The sequence below is a fragment of the Pogona vitticeps genome, chromosome 3 (assembly GCF_051106095.1).
Source record: "Pogona vitticeps strain Pit_001003342236 chromosome 3, PviZW2.1, whole genome shotgun sequence".
Classification (NCBI taxonomy): Eukaryota; Metazoa; Chordata; class Lepidosauria; order Squamata; family Agamidae; genus Pogona; species Pogona vitticeps.
This window is the reverse complement of record NC_135785.1, coordinates 159,359,619-159,385,416: the sequence shown is the minus strand read 5'-3', so window position 1 is coordinate 159,385,416 and position 25,798 is coordinate 159,359,619. Positions and strand designations below refer to the sequence as shown.

At 39.1% G+C, this 25,798-nt stretch overlaps 1 protein-coding gene across 1 annotated transcript in view; it reads left to right on the top strand.

Annotated features, from left to right (window-relative positions):
• The window catches only part of SLC15A1 (solute carrier family 15 member 1), a 44,350-nt gene that overhangs the window by 9,428 nt on the left and 9,124 nt on the right, over positions 1-25,798 (top strand). The window contains exons 2-19 of the mRNA XM_020801594.3: positions 1,096-1,124; positions 3,515-3,599; positions 3,698-3,839; positions 6,747-6,866; positions 8,640-8,739; positions 10,149-10,239; positions 10,799-10,882; positions 11,797-11,879; positions 12,670-12,756; positions 16,625-16,714; positions 17,689-17,733; positions 18,024-18,056; positions 18,159-18,247; positions 19,444-19,525; positions 20,764-20,889; positions 22,676-22,828; positions 23,972-24,021; positions 24,469-24,576. Coding sequence (XP_020657253.3) covers positions 1,096-1,124; positions 3,515-3,599; positions 3,698-3,839; positions 6,747-6,866; positions 8,640-8,739; positions 10,149-10,239; positions 10,799-10,882; positions 11,797-11,879; positions 12,670-12,756; positions 16,625-16,714; positions 17,689-17,733; positions 18,024-18,056; positions 18,159-18,247; positions 19,444-19,525; positions 20,764-20,889; positions 22,676-22,828; positions 23,972-24,021; positions 24,469-24,576 — 1,597 coding nt within the window. The remainder of the gene's footprint in view (positions 1-1,095; positions 1,125-3,514; positions 3,600-3,697; positions 3,840-6,746; positions 6,867-8,639; positions 8,740-10,148; positions 10,240-10,798; positions 10,883-11,796; positions 11,880-12,669; positions 12,757-16,624; positions 16,715-17,688; positions 17,734-18,023; positions 18,057-18,158; positions 18,248-19,443; positions 19,526-20,763; positions 20,890-22,675; positions 22,829-23,971; positions 24,022-24,468; positions 24,577-25,798) is intronic.

Sequence of the window (25,798 nt, the reverse complement as noted above, 5' to 3'; positions counted from 1 at the left end):
TTATCCACATACAGTACCTTGAATTATAGATGTTCCTTCTGCTAATTTCCTCTTTCTTCATCTCAATCTAACGCAGTTCTTCATATGATAAATTCTGTATACACACTGAAGAGACAGATTGATAAAAAATTCCCTTGTCTGACACCTTTGCCTATGTGAAATCATTCTATTTCTCCATATTTTGTCCTAATAGTAGCTTCTTGTCCTTGGTATAAGTCAGTGGTTCTTAACCTTTGTTACTTGGATGCTTTTGAACTGCAACTCCCAGAAACCCCAGTCAGGACAGCTGGTGGTGAAGGCTTCTGGGAGTTGCAGTCCAAAACTCCTGAGTAACCCAAGGTTAAGAACCAGTGGTATAGGTTATGCATCAGGACACTCAACTGCTGATGTGGACTTTTTTTTTTAGAGTAGTCCATAGTTTTTCATGACCTACACAGTCAAAAGCTTTGCTGTAATCTGTAAAACACAAACTGATCTGACTTTACATTGATGTTGGTATAACTAATTAACAGAATTCCGGCTGTTATCTTCCAATAATTATATGCATATCAACTTGGAATACAGATGAACTTTTTTAAAGTCAAAAATCCTTTGTGGCATTTGTTATACATGGTATAACATAGTTTGCATATTTTAACTGTATTTGATGTCTAAAAGTGGAAGCAGTGAGTCATCTAGTACGTTAGGACCATTTGGTGCATAAATAGATGTTGTCTGAAAGTTGTGTGTTTGTGATGTCTACCCTACTGAGTACAAAAAAGACAATCAAGATTTAACTACCAGTGATGTATACCACAGATTAATTAACAGCACCCTTCGTTTATTTTATGTGAGATTACTGTGCTGGTAAATAAACATAGGTACTTCTAACTCTTCTTGATATACAAAATGGAGAAGTACATAGGTAAAATTTGTTATACGGCATGTATTTTACTACTCTTTGTTATATATATAATTTAAAAAGAAATACGTAATTTAAAGATCCTATTTTGGCTCTGCTGGTTTGTTTATAAAAAAGGGGCTAAAGTCCATGGATATTGTATGCTAAACATTTTCAGGTTGGTGATTGGTGATTTTGTTCTTGTTTTCCCACAGAGAAAAACAAAGTCCCCAGAAATAATGCGGTAAGTGTTTATGTTGTAGAATTCAACATCACTATTCTTGGAGGTTATCTGTCTTCTGAGATGAAACAATCTGTGCTCTAAAGTTTCTTCCTGTTGCTTTCCAGAAAATAAATCTAGGTGTTGAATTTCATCTATGAAGTTTAAAAAACCTTTTTATATATGTGATTTACTTATTTTATTTTAAAGTCAACCCTCAACTTACGAACGTCCCTAGATACGAACTTTTCGATTTATGAACTGCTCCGTTGGCAAAAATTGGCATCGACTTGCGAACAGAGCTTGACCTACAAATGAGGTTGAGGCTCCGTTCGCAAATCAATGCCATTTTTTGTGAACAGAGCCTTTCGTAAATTGATCCCTGCAAAAAGGCAGGGAGAAAGGGCTGGAAATACTAATTTCCAGCCCTTTCTCCCTGCCTTTTTGCCTTCAGAGCTCTCTTAGGGCTTTCCCCCCAACATCGGAGAAAGCCCTTCGAGAGCTCCAAAGCCCAAAAGGCAGGGAGAAAGGGCGGGAAATTGGAATTCCCAGCCCTTTCCCCCTGTCTTTTTGCCCTTTGCAATGCTGGAACAGATTAATTCCATTCCCATGCATTTCAATGGGAAATGGTACTTCGACTTAGGAACTTTTCGATGTACGAACGTCATTCCAAAATGGATTAAGTTCATAAGTCGAGGTACCACTGTACTTATTTGCGTACAACAAAAATATCCCTTTGATGACAATCTAGAATGGATCTAAGAAGGTTTAAGCCATCTAAACTTTAAGAAAAGATTTTACTGAACTACTAGGTTAGCCTGCAGTCTTAATAACTTGCAAGCTTTGAAAAATTATTATTGAGCAACATCTCCCACAATCCTCCATCCCAGCGAATCCTCCATCCTGGGGAGGATTTGGGGAGTTTTATTTCAAAAATAGCTTTCCAAAGTTCTGCCAGCTAAGGGGATAAATTGTTGTTGGTTGTTGTTTAGTCGTTAAGTTGTGTCCAACTCTTCATGACCCCATGGATCAGAGCATGCCAGGCCCTCCTGTTTTCCACTGCCTCCCAGAGTTGGGTCAAATTCATGTTGGTCGCTTCAGTGACACTGTCCAACCATCTCGTCCTCTGTTGTCCCCTTCTCCTCTTGTCCTCACACTTTCCCAACATTAGGGTATTTTCCAGAGAGTCTTCTCTCATGAGATGGCCAAAGTACTGGAGCCTAAGCTTCAGGATCTGTCCTTCCAGTGAGCACTCAGGGTTGATTTCGTTCAAAATGGATAGGTTTGTTCTCCTTGCAGTCTAGGGGACTCTCAAGAGTCTCCTCCAGCACCACAATTCAAAGGCATCAATTCTTTGGCGGTCTGCTTTCTTTATGGTGCAGCTCTCACTTCCATACATCGTTACTGGAAAACCATAGTTTTGACTATGCGGACTTTGTTGGCAAGGTGATGTCTCTGCTTTTTAAGATGCTGTCTAGGTTTGTCATCACTTTCCTCCCAAGGAGCATAAAGAAGAGGGGATAATACTTAATAATTAATTTTTATCCACTCTATTCTGTGGGTCGGACATCACCACACAGGATCATTGGGTAGCTATTGGGGTCACACCATTAATGCCTTCCCTTTGCTTTCCTTGGTAAAAAGATATGGATCTGGGGCCTGCAATATGGGTGGCCACTAACACTTAGCCAAAGTTGAAAAAAAGCATATGGAACAAAGAAAGGTGTAGATTTGTATAATTTTCGTATATTTGAGTTTAATTGTATAGATGCACCTTGAGACATAAATAGAGATACAAGACGTTTCATCATGTTGGAGAAAACTGTGCTGGGTAATCTGTGTGTCTGCTCAGTCTGCCCTCTGTGTGCTATTGATGGTCGGTTTAAAGATTCCTGCTTTTGCTTCCTGTGTTTAAAAAAAATCTTTAAACCAGGCTTGGACAAGGAACAGCCTTTCAAATAGAGCACACATTCAACTGAGAGCCTTCCTCTGATAGCACTTTAAACAGAAGACTGAGAAGAGCAATGCATGGCCTTCCCATCTGTGATTCTGGTTTTCTGCAATGATTCAGAGTGACAGCACTCAGACTCAGCTATCAGGTACTATCAGGCAATCTGAACTCAATCTGCTATCAAGACAGAGGCTCGTGTAAGAAACAAGGCATAGAGTTTGGGTGACTGAAATAAATTTTATTTTCTGCCTGTTGCTGGAACAAATAGGGCATTTGGACTCTAGTTTAAATAGACTTAAAAGCAAATAAAAATATTTTTCCAAATATATGTTCTAGAAGCACTTACGTAATTGTAATGTGATATTTTTCTGTTTCAGCTTTTTTTTTAAAGTCACATCTGGGTGCAATTTATTCTACACCTTCATAATTATTAATATTTTTCTTGTTTTTCCTACTCCATCAGCCTGGTTGCTTTGGTTACCCGCTCAGCATCTTCTTCATTGTCATCAATGAGTTCTGTGAAAGATTCTCCTACTATGGGATGCGAGGTGATTTTCCCCCCCTTTAGTCTAGTTCTATATTTGTGTCTGCAGAATGCTCTCCCTCGTTACTCACCGTTATCATGTCATTATTTCCTCCCCTGTAGCTGTGCTTGTTCTCTACTTCAAGTTTTTTCTCAGCTGGGATGACAACCTTGCTACTGCCATTTACCACACATTTGTTGCCCTCTGCTATCTAACACCTATCCTTGGAGCACTGATAGCTGACTCCTGGCTAGGGAAGTTCATGTGAGTACAACCGCACAATCATTGTGTGGGAGATGCAACTGGACAGGATAAAGAGATTCATATTCATTATTTGGGCATGGCTGTGTTTTGTCCTGCAAATACTGGTTGATCATGGAGCTTATATCCTTAGCCCCTTTGTGGAACTGTTGTCTTTAATTCGGAATCGAGTGCAGTGGCTTCCAATAAATCCTAAGTAGATCCTGGTATAGCCTAAGACTGGGGGGCGGGGAGTAGAACTCCTCTTCCACAGAACCCACCAATGCCTTGTGCTTTTTACAGCTTCATGCTAGTCAGGAATTCATCACACATCTTTCCCTAATAGAGATGTTGTGATGAAATACATTTGCTCTGTTTTATGTTTCCCTCCCCCCCCCGCAATGGGCCTTGTGGGGCAATGGTTAAACTGCAGTCAAAACTCTGCTCAGTCCAAGCTAGCCACCTCAAGACTCACTCACCCTTCCACCTGAGGTTGTTAAATTGAGTACCCAGTTTGCAGGGGGGGCGGGATGTGTAGCCTGCATAATTCAATTGTAAACTGCACAGAGAGTGCTTTAAGTGTTATGTGGCAGTATATAAACAGCACACTTCACTCCCCGCCCCGCCCCCCAAATTCTACATAGGATAGGCTTTTGTTTGGCTTTTGTAAAAACAGGGATATTTTCAGGTTAAAAAAAGTGGCAACCACACATTTGTTTTCAACGCAATTAAGAAATGTATGACATTTGAAGGCTTATGATATTATTTGCACAGCATGATGTAGATGCTATGCTAAACATATATTTTTTTTTGAAAGATTTTGCAGATTCCACAATTCAACTTGTAGCACAAGCCATAATGGCATGGAATGTTGGGGAGGGTGTTTAACCGAGAGTTAATCTTGCAAATGAAGTATAGTATTTCATATTTTAAAAACAGTGCATTTAATAAACAATACTGAAACACAGATGGGCAAACTGCATCAAAGACAGCATGTGTGTAATAATTTGTTACAGACTGTAACAGAGTATCAGGAATGTTCGCCACAAAAAAATTAGCAGATGCGTAGTTCTCATATTGCCATTGCCTGGTTCTTCAGTTCTATTCTGTCTGTGTGGGAGTGACCTTAAATTTACTGGACTGGGAATTCCTGTTTTATGGGAGAGTGTAGATCCCACACATTATATCTGTGGCATGTACAAATTGTATCGGGATAGTTACATAAGATATAATAATGCATGCAAACATTGATGCTCTCATTACTGTAGAACTGAGGAACATGACACAATAACCAACAGAATTTGCTGTTACTTTTTCTCAATCTGAACAGTCATTTTGATCAGTAATGGCTGCATGCAGACCAATATTAGAGCATGTGTTTTGCCTGAAGGTAGATTTAGTTCCTGGTGTCTTCAACCAGGACTTGAAAACCTCGTGCTTCTATCCAAAAAACCAGTCTAGAGCTACTTCAAGTCCATGTACACATGCGGGAGGCAATCTGTGTAAGCTTGGGGGGCCAGTTTTCTTCCTCCAGGCCTCCTTAAAGTCTGCACCATCTATGAGGGATAAAAAATGAAGTAGCTGGAACTTTACTTCTGCCTCTGTTTGTTTGTTTGTTTGTTTGTTTTGACAGCTGGGGGGGAAGCAAGATGGGGGGCATATAAGATTTTGTTCTAAATATGAATCACCACCACAGGAGGCTTCCAAAAGCAGAAATTTCCTTTTCCTTTTTCTCTCATCTCCTTTCCTCTTTCTCTTTCCTCTCTCTCCTCTCTCCTTTCCCCTTTTCCTTTCCTTTCTCCTTTCCTTTCCTCTTTCTCCTCTTTCCTCTCTCTTCTTCCCCTTCCCTTTCCCTTTCTTGGCAGAAGAAGACATTGAGGTACTGTCTACGTGGAACCCAGGGCAGCAAAAATGCTGTGGGGGGGGGGCTGTATAATGCTCCTGGTTTATTAATTGGTTTATTAACCAGATGCACAGGTACAGGACAGGTGGTACCTGGGTCGACAGTAGTACCTGTGAGAGGGATTTAGGTGTCCTGGTGGACCACCACTTAAGATTGAGTCAGTAGTGTGCTGCAGCTGCCAAGAAAGCCAACACATTCCTAGGCTGCATCCACAGGGGGATAGCATCAAGATCACGGGAAGTGATGGTACTTCTCTATAACCACACTGGTGAGGCTGCACTTGGAGTGCTGTGTCCATTTCTGGTCACCACAATACAAAAAAGACACTGAGGCCCTGGAAGGGGTGCAGAGAAGAGCAACAAAGATGATAAGGCTAAATCCTATGAGGAATGACTAAAAACACTAGGTATGTTTAGCTTAATGAAGAGAACACTGAGCAGAGACATAATAGCAGTCTTCCAATATCTAAAGGGTTGCCACAGGGAAGAGGACATTGATTTCTTCTCCATTGCACCTGAGGGTAGGACAAAAACCAATGGGTAGAAACTTGTCAGAGGGAGATCCAACCTGGAAATAAGGAGGAATTTCCTGACCGTGAGAATCATTAAGCAGTGGAACAGCTTGTCTCCTGTTGTTGTGGGTGCCCCATTGCTGGAGGTTTTCAAGAAAAGATTAGACAGCCATCTGTCCAGGATGGTATGAGGTCTCCTGCCTTGGGCAAGGGGGATGGACTAGAAGACCTCCAGGGTTCCTTCCAACCCTACAACGATCCTATGATTTATTGACTGAGCTGTTCATCTTTTACTCTGATTTCCTATCTGACATATATTCAGTCATAGAAACTGAACAAAATAGGATGTAGAGGATGAGAAAAGTAAAGTTATTATTTGCATATGTTCAGTAATATCACGTTCACATTTTTGTTGTCATGGTACATTTGTTCAAACACACAATTCACATTCAAGAAACAAGGAAAGAGGGACTGTGCTATTAAAAATGCATCTTCCATGTGCTTTTTTCCATAACAGGACCATTGTTTCCTTGTCTATTGTGTACACAGTCGGGCAAGCAGTTTTGTCGATAGGTTCCATAAATGACCTGATGGATGGAAACAGGGATGGTGTACCAGATGACGTTAAGATTCCCATGTAAGTTGCAGCACATAATATCTGGTTTCCACATGAATGCAAATTGGGACATATTAGAGATTCCATGTATCACAAATCCTCTGCTTATGACTGTTTTAATTGTCATAGCCTTGGTTCCTCTCTTTACTATTTCCTGTTACTCCTGTTACACAGCTTTATCTTGGTATATCAATAAAACTCAAAATCTGCTTTGATGGAGTAAGTGCTTCAGTTATCATATTTTGATCATGGCTGGATTCCCCTTGCTTTCCAGTGTGGAACCTTTGCAGTCTTTCCTATCCTTTTAAATAGCAAACAACCTATTTTGTAACATATGCCTACAAACATACTGCCAGATACATGGAAATTTAGCTGGAAACTTGCCATAATCTTGCCCTTAAAAGTATTTTGCATTTTATCTGATGTAATAATGGATATGCCCAGAAGGAAGGAAAGATGTGTGATTCACACAACCGACAAAAATGCACTTTTTTTGCCTGAACGAAGAGTTTAGTCCATATTATCTTATAGAACTTTACATATTCATATATATATTTATACCTACTACCTACTAGGGATCTCCATTTTTGCTAGCAGGCTGAACGGAAGATACACGGAAGGGATGTGGTGGCGCTGCGGTTAAACCGCAGAAGCCTCTGCGCTGCAGGGTCAGAAGACCAGCAGTCGTAAGATGGAATCTATGCAGCGGAGTGAGCTCATGTAGCTTTGTCCCAGCTCCTCACCAACCTAGCAGTTCGAAAGCATGCAAATGCGAGTAGATAAATAGGTACCACCTCGTTGGGAAGGCAAACACCATTACGTGCCTAAGTCGCACTGGCCACGTGACAACAGAAACTGTCTTCGGACAAATGCTGGCTCTACGGCTTGGAAACGGGGATGAGCACCACCCCCTAAGGTTGGACACGACTGACTAAATGTCAAGGGGAACCTTTACCTTTATCTGAACGGAAGATAGAGAAAGTTGACTGAAACTATTACTCCTTCTGATACAGCCAGTCCAAAGTGTTGTGTGGCTATCCTGCCAGTTAGGTAGTCCCCACAGCAACCAATGAATAACCACTGGGTTGTAGCTTGGGCAGAACTTGGGGTAAGGTAGGTCTGATGGACCTCAGTAGAAAAGCCTTCTGTCTGGTCCCCTACTCAGGCTTAACTACAGTCCCTATGTGCTGCCTTGTATATTCTACATATTCACATTTATTTATAAAACAGAATGTTATGTTGCTTTTAGCTTTGTTCTTGCCACCACACAAGTCAGGATTTTCTAGGCAGAAAGTATTCAGAAGTGGTTTACCATACTCGTATTCTGGAGTTGCTCTGGGACTGTGCAGTTTGCCCAAGGCTACACAGGCTGGCTCTTTTTCCAGGAAGCACAATCAAACTCCCAACCTCTGGACCCACAGCCAGATACACAACTCATTGAGCTATCCAGCCAGCACACAAAATCCTCCCTTGTCGGGCTGACCAAGAAGTAAATCTATTGGATATAGTAAAGATGTTCTGAGTCAGTTAACATTTGCTTAATGCTGTTTTAAAATTTTGTCCACCTGTGGTTGCCTATTCCCACATTCAGAGTGATTCATTTTTGGGGTGAGCACATATACCATATATTGGGATCCCAAGGGATAGGTGGAGATCCCAATATATGCCGTAATTTGCTCACAAAGACACTGGCAGGTTCATCCTGATGCTAGGAGGTAAATGTAGCTGAATTAGCTTTGTATGTCCATGCACCCCAACTCATATGTTATTTTTAAATCATGTTTGCCATTGCAGTGCTTTCTCCATGATTGGCTTGCTCCTGATTGCTCTTGGAACAGGTGGGATCAAGCCCTGCGTAGCAGCCTTTGGTGGAGATCAGTTTGAGGATCATCAGGTATTAGAGTTGCTGGACTCTTCCCAACCCATTGTGTACTTAGAAAACATAGGGCACATTTCTTTACTTGAGTTTGTTCATGAAAAGGGTTGCACTGGGATCCTGTGACATATAATTTATTTACAAAGTGGAAATGCTACACAGCACTGCCAATGATCCTTGTCAGGATCCCATCTATACAGATGCAGTTCTTCAGAAGACATTCCCCAAAGTTTGCAATCTTCTTTCCTCTATACGTGTTCTCCCGTTAAGCCATAGGGACACTTCAGCTTGTCCCTATGGCTGAAATCCACTTGTTTACATGTGGAAGACAAACAGCATAACATACTTTTAGCTGGAAATTAACAAATCACCACTGATATTCTTGAACATGAACCAAGCCAGCAGGCATGTGCACCACTAAGAATCTCAGTAGCAACTCATTCCTTGCCAGCTAAAAGTCAGTGAATGTCACATGGTTTGCTTTCTCTGTGTGTGATTAAGCAACAGGGTTTCAGCCTATAAATACATCAATTCTTTCCCCTCTCGTATGTACGTTGTTCTATCTGAAAGGAACGAGTGCAGTGGCAATAAACACTTCATCTTCTCTAACTATCTCCTAGAAAATCACTATTGATAAGCAAAAGCTATAGTTCCAAGGGCCCAAACTTACAATGAAAAGCAACTATTTGCTATTTCCAAAAAGTAACAATAATAATTACTTTCAATTATTTTTAAGAAAAAACATCTGAACATTTTAAGCCATTGGTCTGTGACATAGAACATATCATCCTCCTGTCCACCCTGTTTTTGCCTCAACACCCACAACAGAGTACTGTATAAGGCAACAACAGGAACAGCACTTGAACTATGTGATATTTCTCCTCAACCACTCAGGGAGATGATATGCCTGTAACTGTAAAAGTGAATTAAAAACTTACAGTTATACTGCAAAAGGAGTGTAGTTATCATTCTAAGAGGTACACTTAATAATGTAACCTAGTTATGCCCCAGTAATTGTAAAAATGAAATAATTGTAAATAACACGTTGCTTACTGTATAAATAATTACTTTGAATATTTAATCTTTTGGGCCTTTACCTATGATATCTCTAACAAAGAAACACCTGACAACTTTGCTACTGATGCTTATAGAATATGTGTTGCCAATTGGGCCCCATTACCCATATCATGTCCATCTTAAACCCACCACTAAAATAGCTTTTCTTATTCATTACAGTGGTCTTCCGTAACTATGCTTATTTATAGCAGCCCTGCCATTAATTTTATCATACATAATTTTATTATACAACCAAATCAATAGCCTTTGTCCTTTCATAATTATTAAATGGATGATGAATTAGATATGAATCCTTTTTAAAATAAGCACATAAAGTGTAGTTTATAATAATTTTCTTCTTTGCATTCCAGGAAAAACAAAGAAGCAGATTCTTCTCTATATTTTATTTGGCCATTAATGCTGGAAGTCTTATCTCTACTATAATCACTCCAATTCTTAGAGGTAAAAATTCCCCTAATACATATAATTTCATTTTAAGGGAACTAACATCTTATTTAATACTTTGCCCCAATTAAGAGTCTATCATCCAGCAGTATTTTCTTAATTTAGTAAGACAAAAGGCCTTGGTAAAGATTTACACAAATATTTACACTATTTAGGAAAGAGGTGGCTGGATTGTCCCTAAATTTAGGACAGGATGATGTACTGGGAGCAACCATGTCGCAGTCAGTACTTTCTGCTCATGCACACAGGCATTGTTTGGAGAAGGCTCTGTTTAATTAATTTGAGCATACCAATGTAGAAATTGTTTGGCTAAAAGGCAGTGATTGATCAGTAACAATAGTAATAGAACAGACCTTTATTCGTTGCTGAAAATCATTATCCTCTGTCATTCAAATCTGAAATAAGATCTCTAAGATTTGATTAATGATTCATTACTTTGAATTTAATCTCCATATAAGCAAAACATCACCTAAGACTGAGAGACAAAATACAATCTGCAGCTAGACTCCAAAAAAAGTGTTCTTATGATGTTCTTATTTCTTTTTTTTCAATTTAGAGGTAGAATGTGGAATTCATACCAGACAAAAATGTTACCCTCTGGCATTCGGTATCCCTGCCATATTAATGGCTCTTGCATTGTGTAAGTATCTCACACTTCCATTTTCACTTGCTTTAATTCTCATTTGCAATATTTTTGGTTAGGAAAATTGCAGTGGTATGGTTGTCGACTGTATTTCCTCACCACAGTCCTCAGTGCTGTGAGAAGCCATGCCCCAAAAGAGAACCCCCAAGGCACCTTACCCACTCTCTTTGCGAAAGAGCAGTAGGCAGGATTATACCAATTTTGTTAGGATTGGCATGACTGCAGTCCTGTTCACAGTTACTTGGGATTAAACTCTGTTGAACTCAGCCGTGCTAGATTACACTGATGGAAGAGACTGGGCATTAGCAAGAAATCTTTGGCCAGCTGAAATGCAAATTCAGCTTTTAAGCAGAACAACAGATAATCTTGCCAAGTCTTACCATTTACATCACTAGAGTGAAATGGAAATCTCCTCAATGAAAAGAAAAGAAGCATACAGCTGCTACTTGATTACTCCCCTCTTTCTCAGTCCTTCTCTATGTCAGTGTTTCCTAACTTTGGGTAACCCAGGTGGACTGCAATTCCCAGAAGCCTTGACCAACAGCTGTGCTGGCTGGGGTTTTTGGGAGTTGCAGTCCAGGAACATCTGGGTTACCCAAGGTTGAGAACCACCGCTCTGTGATAATCGGCCCCGAGAAATACTGCCACTTGAAAGCCTCAGAATGAACTCATGGCTGGGGAGGAGGGATTCTGGGATCTGCAGGCCCTAAAGTAGCTTCTCTAAGCTCTTGGTATAAAGAGAAATTCTATGCAGAGCTAAGCAAGCTGTACATTTTCTCCACGGAGAGATTGCATCCTAGGTTCTTGATGTGGTTACACATCTTGCTTCCCATTTTTTTTCACTTGCATGATATTTGCATGCTCCTTCAGAGACAATAGCAGATTGTGGTGTTCTTTATTTTTCTTTGCAGTGGTGTTTATGGCTGGAAGTACAATGTACAAGAAAGTAAAGCCTCAAGGTAACATAATGGTCCAAGTCGCTCAGTGCATCACGGTAAGCAATGTACAATACAGGGCTACTAGCATTGTCATGGGTAGCAGTGTTTACCTGAACTTGAGCCTAAGGAGAAGCAGAATGGTTCATTTTTGGACTGAATCCAATTAATGTGCTTTTAGGCTTGTCTCACCAAGTATGCAATGTATACGTACTGTTTATCATGCAACATGCTGCTTCCTGAACGTCTGTGTTAGAAATGTATCCTAAATCTCTACAAGGTGGTTGTTCTAAGCTAACAGAATATTCTTTATGACATGGAAATATGATTTCAGTTAGCAGTGTTGTTCTAGATTTTCCCTCAATTCTAAGTGTCTGTCTGGTGCTGTTAGGCACATCTAGATGTCCTAAAACATCATGGGGGGAAAATTGAAAACTGTACAAAGAGTCTGAGGGGATGTTAAAGACTAATGAGTTTTATTTGGCATAAGCTTTCACTGACTGCAGCAGCCCACTTCACCAGATGCATGTCCACATCCAAGCGCAGGTCACAAAAATTTATGCTGGATAAAATGTGTTAGTCTTTAAGGTGGCATGAAGTTCTTTGTTGTTTTTCTTACAACAGATTAACAGGGTTATTTCCCAAGAAACTGTCAATAGCATCTATTTCTAGACATATAAGAGGGAACAAAAAGATGTGGACACAATATTGATTCAATCATGCTAAGTAAAAACTCACACTCACTCTCTTGCATTCCAGTTAGTTAAATTAGGAAACTTCTTGCAGTTATTGATGAATATAACTGGTGAAAAACAGTTATATTAACAATTTGCAATTGTGTTCTTGCAGTTTGCTGTTCGAAACAGATTCAGACATCGTAGTAAACAATATCCAAAGAGGGAACATTGGTTGGACTGGGCTCGTGAAAAATATGATGTAAGTTGCTGTGCTATTTGTACTTACAACAAAAAGAAAACAAAATCAAAAATATTGTCGTACTTTTAAGCCTAACAGATTTTTTTTTTCAGTGTGAGGTTTCATAGATTACAGTCCACTTCATCAGACATATTATGTACAATATGGAGCCCACAATACACATAGTTGTAGATGTAAGAGGAGATGTAAGAGTTGTAGATGTAAGAGGCCTCATGGCCTCTCTCAATTTGAAGAGAACCTTGTCCAGCAAGCCGAGGCAAAGAGGCAATCCTGAAGCCAGCAAAATCAGGGAGCTGAACAAGGGACAGATTGTATTGGTCTTCAGTGTGGAAGGGATTGTCACTCTCAAATTGGCCTTCTCAGCCACACTAGACTCTGTTCCAAGTCCTCTATTCAGAGCATATTACCATATTCTCTCGAGACTGAAGTATGCCTAATCTAAAAAAAAGTAAAGTAAAATGGGATGCAGATACAGGCAATGAACTTTCTAAGTAGCAGTAGCTTTATTTATAATTATTATTATTTTTTGCACAGGTAATGAACTTCCAAAGTGATTACATAAACAAACTGATAAAAGATAGGAAAAAAAAAATAGCTAACGTAAATAATTATATGATTTTTTGATGGCTGTCTTCAAACTGTTTTAGAAATGACAGAAAGGAGTTGGATGTGCTAAAGGCAGAGTTTAATGAAAGAAAATATTTTTTTAACTGTGGAGAAAACCAGCTTATTAATATATAATAATATGTTATATTTTCAGGTTTTTCTAAGTAGAGAGTACTTAGAAGTAATTTACCATTCCCTTCTTCTGGAGTCATCCTGGGCCTGTGCAGCTTGCCCAAGGCCACACAGGCTGGCTCTACTTTCCTTAGCACAGTGGGGAATTGAACTCTCAACTTTGGTACCTAATCTACTGAACTATCCAGCCAGTTTAATTAAACTAAATAGCCCTGGTCTCTATTTAAGGCATGAAACGGGGAAGCTTTGTCATCCCAGGTGGCTATCTGCCTTGTTGCTGCACCTCACAGAGGATTTGTCAGAGACTCTGGATGCCAGGACGCCTAAGGATGCAGACAGCAGGGGGAAAGGGGGCAGGAACCAAAGGGGAGGAGCAGCTGCTCCAGGGAGAGAGAGCACAGGCCGTGTGGGCTGGCAGGAAGGGGGATAAAGGAAGAGGAGGAGAAAGAGGAGGGAAGAGCAGCCACCTACCTTTTACATGCTGGCGAAAGACTGCCCTTGCTGTTTCAGGATCCCGAGTGGGGAGAGGGTCATTTTCCCCCACCAGGGAGTGGTTACAGTGGTGGCAGGCTTATCTTCTCTCCTCCTGAGTCCTTGAGATGGTGTTCAGACACCACCAGGCAGGGGAACTGACCACAACCCACAGGAGAAGCTGGAGGTGAAACCAGCATCACCAACACCTCACCAGGCAGCTCTAGGAGCGGGTGCACCCACGATCTCTTGAAATAGCCAGGAGGTATTGGACCTCATGATGTTGTACAAATCACACCTTTAAAATACATGCATGTGTCACTCTGCTTTGGAATGTACAAAAAAAGCAGCATCCAGAGTCAGACAGCTGGTGCTAGTGAGCAAAATTCAGCCCAGCTCTGGATTTGAGACAGTTGTGAACTAAGTGCTCACCTGAAAGGCATGCCTGGCAGCGTCTACTGACTGGAACTGAGCCCCGGCAGAGTCGAAAGGACTGGGAAGGTGGACGCCTAGTGACTGGAACTGAGCTTCCACAGGGACAAAATGATTGGGGAATTTGGAGTTTACGGGGGCGTATTGTTGCACCTGCATCTTCTTGAAAATTCACTATCCTAAATTGTCTATATCATATTTTACTTGGCCCTTGCTCCTCACAAGGGGACGTGGTGGCGCTGCGGGCTAAACCGCAGAAGCCTGTGCTGCAGGGTCAGAAGACCAAGCAGTCATAAGATCGAATCCACGCGATGGAGTGAGCGCCCGTTGCTTGTCCCAGCTCCCGCCAACCTAGCGGTTCGAAAGCATGCAAATGCAAGTAGATAAATAGGGACCACCTCGGTGGGAAGGTAACAGTGTTCCGTGTCTAAGTCATGCTGGCTCTATGGCTTGGAAATGGGGATGAGCACCGCCCCCTAGAGTGGAACACGACTGGACAAAAATTGTCAAGGGGAACCTTTACCTTTACCTTTACCTTTGCCCCTCACAACCATGTATGCTCTGTATACTAACCTGAGGTCTACACATTGTACTCCACATGTCTGAGGAAAGGGAATGTAATTCACAAAAGCTCACACTAAAATACATCTGTTCATCTTAAAGGTAACTGACAATATTTCTGTTTTTATTTTGTTTTGTCTTGTCTTTTTTTGTACATTCCAAAGCAGAGTGACACATGCATGTCTTTTAAAGGTGTGATTTGTACAACAGCTTAAAATCCGATCTCCTTTATGCCATGTATCTCTTTGTTCTTTGGATGGACCTATTCTTGTTTTGTGACATGTTTTCTGTCAAAGCTGCGAAAAGCAGCATCCAGAGTGTATTGTTAAGGCAGACCAGTTTATTTAAATTAAGATTATGGATGTATTTTTTTTAAAAATTCCATTTGTATTTCATCTTTCTCCCAGCATAAGAGCCAGGACAGCCTACAACATGAACTGAAAGAGATATCATTTTAAAAACCCCATCAGATATGATATTAAAAAAAAACAAGGAAAAAACACACTTATATAGTTGTAGCAGTAAACACAAGCACTGGACTAAGCACTAATTTTTTGGGGAGTCATCACCTCTTTTTAGGTATCAGTGGTAGATCATATTAACTAGATATAAGCAGCTGAGGGAAAAAACCAGCCCTCAAAGGGTGCTTGAATCCACACACTTTAGAGATTCAACAAGTGTTGCAGGTTCAAATTACTTATCAAAAAGCCCCATGTGTGAATATCATTTAGAACCTTACACACCTCTCAGTCATGTCCTGCCAAATATTGGATTGTCTATTTACACATGTCCATGAGGAGTAAGGGATGTTGTCACAGCAAGTCGGGGCTAATTGACAAGATATGTTCCCCATGTTCTTTTCCCCGTTTTTGTGATGTGTTACCTAATATCTTGTATCATTACATTTGGTTTAACCAGTTGAGGCCCCTGTATTCTGGTTTATATGATATGAATATTATCTTTTCCTGGTATTTCTCTTTCTTCCAAAAAATTCTGATTATAGCCAATAATCAAGTTTTATCAGAGGGTACTTTGAGGAGAGAAAGACAGGTCAGGCACCTCTGCCTCCCTCTTCTACAGAGCCATGGTTCACAGGTCAGGGCACTGGAATGTCTTGATTAACAGCAATAGTGATGTCATCTGCCATTTCTCTATACCCCTCAGCTCTCCATGTTCCTTCTCAGGTTAACTGTAGTCGTCACCTTAGCCAAAGGTGAGAGAATGAGAATGAATTGCTAATCCTAGCAACAGCATATTGTTGTGAAGTATCCTTGTTGCAATAAACAGTATTAAGGAGTGGTTTGGGCTATTATGACTTGTTGGTTTTACAAAAGACCTGCTCCTCATAAAGATGAAAATTTCAAGTAAGAGTTTGCTGAAGTGAATCAAAATATTTGCTGTGCATTTTTTGGATTCTCCTCGGGATGTGACTATAAGAACTGCTAGGCTGAGCACCTGCACTTCCGTATTCTCTGTTCCATCCCAGCCCACTTCTCTACAAATTATTGCTGAAGGATTCTTCTTCTACGATTACTCCTCTTTCTTCCAACTTTTCTTACTTTTTGATCTGTTGTTCTTATCTCTTCTAATTTGTACATAGAGAAACCTGTCATATTACAGAGATTATATTTTAATTAATTTGTTTTAAAAAAATCTTTTGTTGTAGAAACGACTTATTGTCCAGACTAAGATGGTGTTGAAGGTGTTGTTCCTATATATTCCTCTCCCCATGTTCTGGGCACTTTTTGATCAGCAGGTAAGTTGAGTGAAGGATTTTAAGAACAATTTATTTATATGTTTATAATCTTAGGGTCATGCTTCCTCCCCTAAGGGTCAAGATATACCCTTAGGTATGCACTTCTTATTTTTAAATACTAACGGTGGTTGTTTTGTGCTACTATTGGTAAAATAGTGTGTACCTGTAAATATATATTTTAAATCTATTAATACAACATATATAAGAACACAGCTCATTCTTTAGTTATGATCATTTCCTCAAACAAAAATTTGCTGTTAATTTTCAGTAAGCCAAGAGGCCTGCAGAATCTTAAAATTATCTCTCTCTTTTTGCCATTGGCTATTTATTTATCATTTTACTTTATTTACCACCCAGAATGTTTTTCAAAGAGTTGATCTGTGCAGTTTTCATGAAGATAAGTGGTTTCATTTCTTCCCATCTTACCTTACAACAATAACCCAAAATATATCAGTAAAATAGGTGTTTTTAATATTCTTCCCCAGAACTTTACATAGTTTTTGTAAGGGATTTGTTGTGTCACTCATTATTTTGTGACAGGCAGGTTGTCCTTATTATTATCACTGCTCTGTCATAATAATATATGGAGTATAATATTTGACAGACATACCATATGGTTCCAGCTACTGGCCAGTTCTGATATTGCTTATTTAAAATATAAAGTTAGAAAATATTAAACAAAACAATGCTTCCTTGCACTTAAGACTGATATGACAATAGCATAGGACTTAAAAAATTCCTACCAAACAATGCTCCCAAATGCCCATAAAATGTCACTTTTTAAAGTAACTATAAAAGGTTTGTTGTTATATTGCAAAGCAACTTTGTAGCTCACTACTATGTTTCTTTTGAAAGGCAACTTAGTTACAGCTTGTTATCCTAGAAATAATGAGGGACTTGTAGCCAGCCAGTTCTACTCTGTTCTATTTAATTAGCCTTATAGTTTAGAAATGTCTAATTTTCTTTTTTGAAAGGGATCACGATGGACATTGCAAGCCACAACTATGGATGGAGATTTTGTAAGTCATTTCTTAAACTACTGCACCTTGATTGACTTATAGAAGTGTATTTAAGAAGCATTTTGTTTAAGTATATTAGTTAAGTATATTAAAGTGCTAAACATCCCATTAACACCCCATTTGATGTGCCCGCATTTGCTGGTACAGCAAATAATAAGTGGCGGGGGGGGGTTTCCTATGCAATCATGTGCATGGGCACACAACTAGATTGAGACACTGACATTTCAAGTTTTGACTTCTGTGCATTTTAGAAGTGGAATAAGCATCTCTCTCTTTTCCCCCTTCTGCAGGGCCCTGTTCAGATTCAGCCAGACCAGATGCAGGTACAGTAAGCATCTATGTTCACATTTTCCACTATTTCTAATAGATAATTGAATGCTATTTTAACATTTTTAACTTTGTTATACTCTTCCTCTTCTCTACAGACTGTAAACCCAATTCTCATTGTTATAATGGTCCCAGTTGTAGATGCTGTTATTTATCCTCTCATTCAGAAATGCCGCATAAATTTCACGTGAGTGACTACAAAGTTTTCTAAAATCACTATCATTTTTTTGCTTACAAGCTGCCTTCGCTTCTAGTGTGTAAGTTATTAAAACCATCTTTTTCTGGATATTGTTGTTGAATAATTATATAATGCCTGGGTTTATATTAAAATGATGCTGATTTGCAAACCAGAGTCTTAAATGGAGAATGAAAAGGATCAAGTTCTTAAATTCTTCAAACAAACAAAAAACAAACAAAAAAACCCTCCAGTTTCTGAATGTGAAATATTGTTCTTCTGTACGCATGATTCAAAATGCTGAGAAATGGCCCTATATTGCTGTACAATATTGTGCTGATACTGCCAGAAGAAAAAGGGTGCCAAACTTTACATAGCAAAAAACAAAACAGCCAGTTGAAAACACCAATGGCAGCAGTCAAGATGGCCTATAGAATACCCTCTTGTGCTCATGACCATTCACAAAGTGACACCAAGCAAGGGGAAATCTCAGGAATTGACTTATTTTTTTCATTAGTTAACCACTTCCCACCCAAACATAAAACAAGTGGACGGGCCTGTGTTTCAACAAGTGTGAACAAGATGTGCTTCAAATTCTCTGTTGTACTTATGTATAGTGGAAATTTTCACCAAACATTCTCTTAGGGCCAGATAGTAGAGGTATTTCAATATTTATGGAAAGACAGGAAAAGAAGCTTTGCACTATATGGATCAATATGATAGGATACAATACAGTACAATAAAGTGGCCCAATATTATGGTAAACATGACCCGGTAACCTTCTGTGTTTGAGAAATCAGACTTCAAAGGAATTCCATTCTTGTGCCCTGAAACCAATCATACAACAAAGCAACTAATTTGCAAATGAGATGAGTTGAGAACTGGCCCTGCTTTCCACAGTGAAATAATTCCTCTTTTAATCCCAGAATATCTGTAAGATTTGTTTCTGTCCTGAGATAAAGCAAGGGACTTCAGCCCTCAGCCCAGTTAACTTTAGTATGTGGAAGCCATCTTGTCCTTCACTGCAGAGAGCACAAGGAGGCAGGCCTCCTTAAGATACTGAGATGGTTTGCTTTATTATGCATAAATTGACATGGGCCAAAGGTGGTGATTTACATAGACCTCACAGTGACAGTAATCAAAGTTGAAGCGATTAGATGAAGTGTCTTTCTAAGTGTCAGCTTGTTCCTTTTTCTTTCATACACCAGGCCTCTGAGGAAGATGACAGTTGGTATGCTGCTGGCAGCTTTGGCTTTTGTGGTTGCTGCTGTGATTCAAATTCAAATAGATGTAAGTAAAAACAATGCAACTGGAAAGAAATATACAAAGTGAGATTTTAAAAAAATTACCCTAAACATTGTGGGAAAATAGCCAGGGAACTATTACCAGGCCTGCCTGGCAACAGTTGATGAGAGAATTCTCTGAGAAAAAAGACACTGCAGACTTTATCTTGTTAGTATTCAGGTACCGGTAGAGAAGAAGAAGAAGATGGCTACCTTCTTCACCCCAGACGTTTTTATTAAGCACGCAAAACAAGCAAAATTAGCATAAGATAAGAATTTGGCCATAGAGGCGTCGTGTGGTTATCAGTCTTAAGGCATTCCACGCCTGCGCAGAGAGAGAATCATAGAACAATGCATCTTTATACTACAATAGCTTGATTATGCTAAACATCAGTGATGTATCCCTTAATAGCCACAAGATGGAACTTTAGACTACAAAATCCCCACAAAACATCTTTATTCTTTATCTGTTTTTATCAACAAAATTATAAAGAGGCAGAGTGGATTATATTGATGGGGGGACCCTGCAAATGGATCACATAAAGCAGGAAAGAATTGGTCAGAGATGCAGAGAAAAACACACTCCACTAAACACCCAAATGTTTTTAGACTGTAATTCCAAGATGTCTTGACTATTGGCTGTGCGGGCTAGGGCTTCTGGGAGTAGCAATCCACAAACATATGAGGCCCCCTCTTTGGCAACTGCCATTCCAATTTGATCTTGAGCTAGATGATCTAAGTTGATATAAGGTAATTTCCTTTTGTTCCAAACGGGATAGCAGTAACAGACTATGAAATTCATATAAAAATGCATGGGAAATGATTGGTCCCTCCCCCCCTCCCCCCATTGCTCAGACGTGCCATCTGGCTGAATTTTACACAGACATCCTTTGCTCTTGGCCTCCACCATCCTCTTCCTCCAACAGTTGTTCCTATGGAGCTCACTCAGACTCTATGGCAGATAGTTCTGGGTAATGTAACAATCACAAATGAGATGATAATTTCAGAATAGTTTTAGCCAATGAGCCATTGGGAAAAAACAAACAAATGATGCAAATGGCTAACATAGAAAAGTAAAAGGCACTTTGTGGAAAAAGTAGGAAGGCTTATCATGGCAGTTGTGGATTTCTCTCATCAGAATGTCAAGGCAACTCCATTTTGGTTTGCAGAAACTTCATAATTTCAAGTTAATTTTTAGTCCACATTTGACCTCATGACATTATTTTCTTTTTTCCTCCATCACAGAAAACCCTCCCAGTCTTTCCTGCAGCAGGCCAAACCCAAATCAAAGTAATAAATCTGGGAAATCAGAATGCATCCATTCATTTTAATAGTGATGGGAAGATAGAAAATCTAAGTCCTTTGGCCTCGGTAAGTGTTGAGTAAACCTTAAGATTTATTGGCCAAAATCCTGTTGCATTAAGCTTTATCAGAAGAACGATGACACCATCAGGAGGGGGGCAATTTCAGTAATTAAAGAGTCCCTACATCTGCCTCACAGCTTGTCTGACTCAAGTGTAATCAGTCACATTGTGTGTAAGTTGTGGGAACCTGGGGATGGAAGAAAACACTCTTTAATTACTGAAAGTTCCCCCCACCTCCATGGGAAATTTTTCAATAATTAAAGAGTTCCTCCTTCTGTTCCAGGGCTCCCATACTCACATGCAATGACACTGATGACATATTAGTTGGACATGCTGTGGGAATTATTGCAAATCTTCCCTTGCTAGTGACATCATCATCCTTCTGCACGTATAATGTACACAATAGGATTTGGGCCACTGCAACTTCCAAACCAATGTTTTGTTGTGAAAACTGCAATCATGTGTGCCTTAACACTGAGCATCAGTGAGCATCATATTGTTTCACTACTTGTACTAAGTTGGTTGATAATTTTTTGCATCTCTGTTACGGGGCCAGTCCCTATTTCCTGTTTGTTTGGGGTTCCTTGCTGTTATTCGTCTTTTTTCATTACCATCTTTCCAGAAGTAAGCATGAAGACTTCCTCAATGTGGGAAACACAGTTTTCGGCCCTTTTCTTCTCATTGTAACTGCATTGCAACTTCTCTCTTCTCTAGACTGATTACTTTTTGCTATAAAAAGACTGGACTGTATCTCTATACTTCCCCCCACCCCCCGCTTTGTGCTTTATTAACAAAAGAAATAACCAAATCCCCAACCTCCCACCTTTTTAAAAAACTAAACCCAATAGTTTTCTTTTAGTAAGCTCTTTCTCCATTAACTGAGAACCAGTTAACTTACTTTCCTAGTATTTGAACCTATTTCCACATCCTAGTATCATTTGAATATGCTGGCAGGAGCTGTTACAATTTTGAAATACTCCCAGTCTACTATCTCATCCTTTCTATATATTTTCCTTAGCCATAAAAGAAATATTTTTATTTTAATCTGAAAATTATGCCATACAGCAAACTGGGTTTTTAAAATACTACTGTATGTTGTTTTCTTCCTGCTTTCCTATTACTTTGTTTAATGAAACATCCAGGCAGGACATCATTCCTATAAAGTTTGCTGGCTCTCATTGTCTCTGGGATTACCAATATTATAGCTAATACCACCTGTGCCTCCCTCCTGCCTTTAGATAAATAAGGAGCTCTGAACCTAGTAGATATTCAGAAGCTATGTTGCAGAAGGAAGCAAAAATCTTTCTCTCAAATGAAGCCCAAATTAAACAGAGAGCATCAAATTTCTGTTGCAGAGAAGGGCCTGAATCTGGAACTCACTGTTCAGAATATTTTGTGTACTGCTTTAATGTTGCTTCTGATTTGGCTCCAACAATTCTCTCAAAATTTGGAGAATCTTCCTACTTAGAGATGGGGAATCATGTTTCTGTAAATATTCACAAGCACAAACTATAACTTAGCTTAATTACCCCTTCCTATTAAAAATGTTGGGTACAGGCACTGCTGGATCAAACTGTGACCCATATGCCTATATCCCAACCCTAACCTGTCCTGGCTTGTCAAATTGGGAAAGAACAATTTTATTTACAAATGTTGCAGGTCCCCCCCCCATTATTTTATGTCAGATATGCCTACATACATGAAACAGAAGATGTCATTAACTAGAATATTTGATGGGGAAACTTATTAATTTTGAATAAGACTGTTTCATTGTAATCTCTCTTTATTTACAGACTATCCACTTGTCTTACGACACAACAAAATTAAATAGTCATGGTATTAATATAACCTATGGAAATGAGACTATAAAACAAGCATTTACTTACACAGATAAAGAACGATACACTGTTGAAATAACAAATAGAGCCGGGATTCAAGCTATACTGGTAAATTTCTTCAATGTCTGTTGAAAAAAACCAACCTTCTGGGTTCTGTTTCAATGCAATATATAGGAAATATATAAGAATAGAATGTTTGTGTGTGACTAGTTGAAAGTAACCTGAAGACAGAATATTGTAATGTTTTTGCCTGGCTGTAAAATGGAAATTTTAAAACCTGCAAAACATGTTTCATCAGAGATAACGGAAATATTTAAAACATGGGTGCACCTATCAGGCTAAGAATAATGTCACTGTCCCACCTTGAGATTTATGGAAACTATCATCTGTAGATGGTTTAAGAGAAGGTGAAAGCATACATTCAAAAATGACATTCAACGTCCTTCTGATCTTTTGGTGCTTTCAGATATAACTTTTATTATACAGTTGGCCTACCTTATTCATGGAAATTTCAAATTGATCCAGATTATGTCACTTTCAGTTTTTCCTGTTTTTCCCTACCCCTCCCTCCACATTTTTACAAAAAAAAAAAGTTAAGAAGAAAATAATTGTATAGTACCCAGCATCATAAACCACAATAGTGGATTTGTGATGCTAGTCATCTGTCATCTGAAAGTACCTGAGTAGTTAGCTGACATTAACCATAGCTAAAAATAGTGACTATTTTCTCAGATTTTATAGTTAGCTTTAAATCTTGATTAAAAGGATATTTGGTTAGTCATACCTGTTGTTAACATTGATGCTAATGCAACAGTTAATGATAGTTAACTTTGATGTATGCATGTAATCTGCATTCTGAAAGGAAGTACAAAAGCCATATCTAACTTTTCAATTGCAAAGGTAGGGATTCATTGGGAGCATTTTGAGTGCAATCTGATGCAACATGGACAAGTTTTGTTTTAGAAATGCTTAATTTAATCATTGGAATCATTGGCTGTAAAGCATAGTGCGTCATAACTAGAGTAAGTCAACTGAAATAGAGGGGATTTGGTCAGTCAAGTCCTGTTAAGTTCCATAGATTCAGATGGGCCTATTCTAGTTGTGTCATTGTATGCTAAGCAATGGGATTCCAGCCTTTATTTTGCAATGCATTAGATTAAAACATTAATAGTATTGTGTTTTTTGCATACAGTGCTTGATGTTTTAGATACCAACTTACCCTTTGCTAATTTAAATTATCTTTTCTGTTAGCTTGTGGATGGTCTCACAGAAAAACCAGAGGAAGGAAATAATGAGATCAGGTAATATCATTTATTTTTATAAATCTGAACATTAGTTTTTGTTTAAATAGAAACAAAAGTTGGAGATAACTACGGTATATGTTGTGGCAGGCACAGATCTGCCTTGCCCTTTAAAGTCCAATATCTGATAATAATCAATGCATGTTAAGACATAAAGTTGCAAGTTTCTTTCTACATGTATTGTGACCTCTCTCACACACACACATACACACACACAATGACATATATCATGTTGAACACCACTAGGCACTGTTGTTGAGAAGGAAAGAAATCCCTTCCCTGTTGAGGAAAACTAACAAAAATGTAAAGTTACTAAATAAAGGTGGAGAGTTGTAACTTAACATGAATATGGTTGTATCATTACTTGATTTCTGTTTCCATAAAATAAGTTGCTAATAAACAGTAGCGCTTTGAAAAATTCATCATGCGTTTTCCTCCTTTTTAAAGATTCATAAACAACTTGAATTCAGCTATTAACATTACTATGGATAAAGTTGGGTTTCCGGATGTGCTGTATTTGTCTGCCACAAACTACACACCTTTCCAAAGAGGACAGTAAGTATTACTGCTACTGAACACTGCTTTAGTTAGTGCCAACTTTCATATGAAATGGGGTCTAGTGACAGTAAGGGTTCTGAAATAGATTGGAACACTAAGAAAATCTGCTTATTTGGATTACAGCTCTCAGAATCCTCTAGTCAGCATAGCTACCAGCTCATGTTGGCCTGGAGATTCTGAGAACTGTAATAAAAAAAGGCAATGTTTTCAAACTTTGGGATCATTGCTGTTTGGGGAAAGAGGTAATTATTTAACTCTTTCTGCCTTGCACCATGTTTATAAGCAAAACTGGTCCCTTGAATTGCTGCTCTCTGAAAAAATGGTGCAGGTGTCTGAATTAAAGTGAGAATAATATTGTGAGATCAGATCATAGGGCTCCCTATGTATTTGGTGCCCTAGATCAGTGGTTCCCAATGTTGGGCTTCCAGATGTTTGTGGACTACAACTTCCAGAAGCCCTCACCACCACCTCTGCTGGCCAGGATTTCTGGGAGTTGAAGTCCAAGAATGTTTGGAGGCCCAAGGTTGGGGCCACTGCCCTAGATGGTTACCTTTAGAATTAGGGACAGAATACACATCCAGATAAGTGCATCTTTCCTGCTTTTACAATGTTTTCTTCTGGGCAATGTGATCTCCTTTGTTATGAATGACTTGGAAAGAAAAGAAAAGAAAGATACTATGTACTTTCCAGAGTTAATCTTGATGAAATGTGACCTTCTCCATTTTACATGGTTTCACAACTATACCTTTTCACTACTTAAAGCAGCATTCTTCTTAGAGATGGATTTTTCTGAAATTGTCTTTTGGACTTTAGTACCAACAGCATATTCAATGCTACTGTTCCATGGCTCCCCCCTAAAGGATTATCGATGCTGCTTGTCCACCAAAACAAAAAGCAAAAACAAAAACAAAACCCTGTAATGTACTTATTTTTACATATAATGTACATCCTGAATAGGCATGTCTGTTCTGAAAGAAGCACAAATGGAATGGAAAGGGATTCACTTTTAATGTTCCCTCCTGTAATTAATACGGAGATTTTTCCATTTGCAGTCTTAATGACTGCCTTTTTGTGGGCACCATTTTATTTACACACAGTGTTCCAGAAATTAATGACAGTGCTTCACTGTCTACTGTATTGTGAGTAAATAAAATAACAGCTACTATAATCAATGGTGACTGCCAGGGGGAACTGCTGTTCTCCCACCCCCCATCATGCC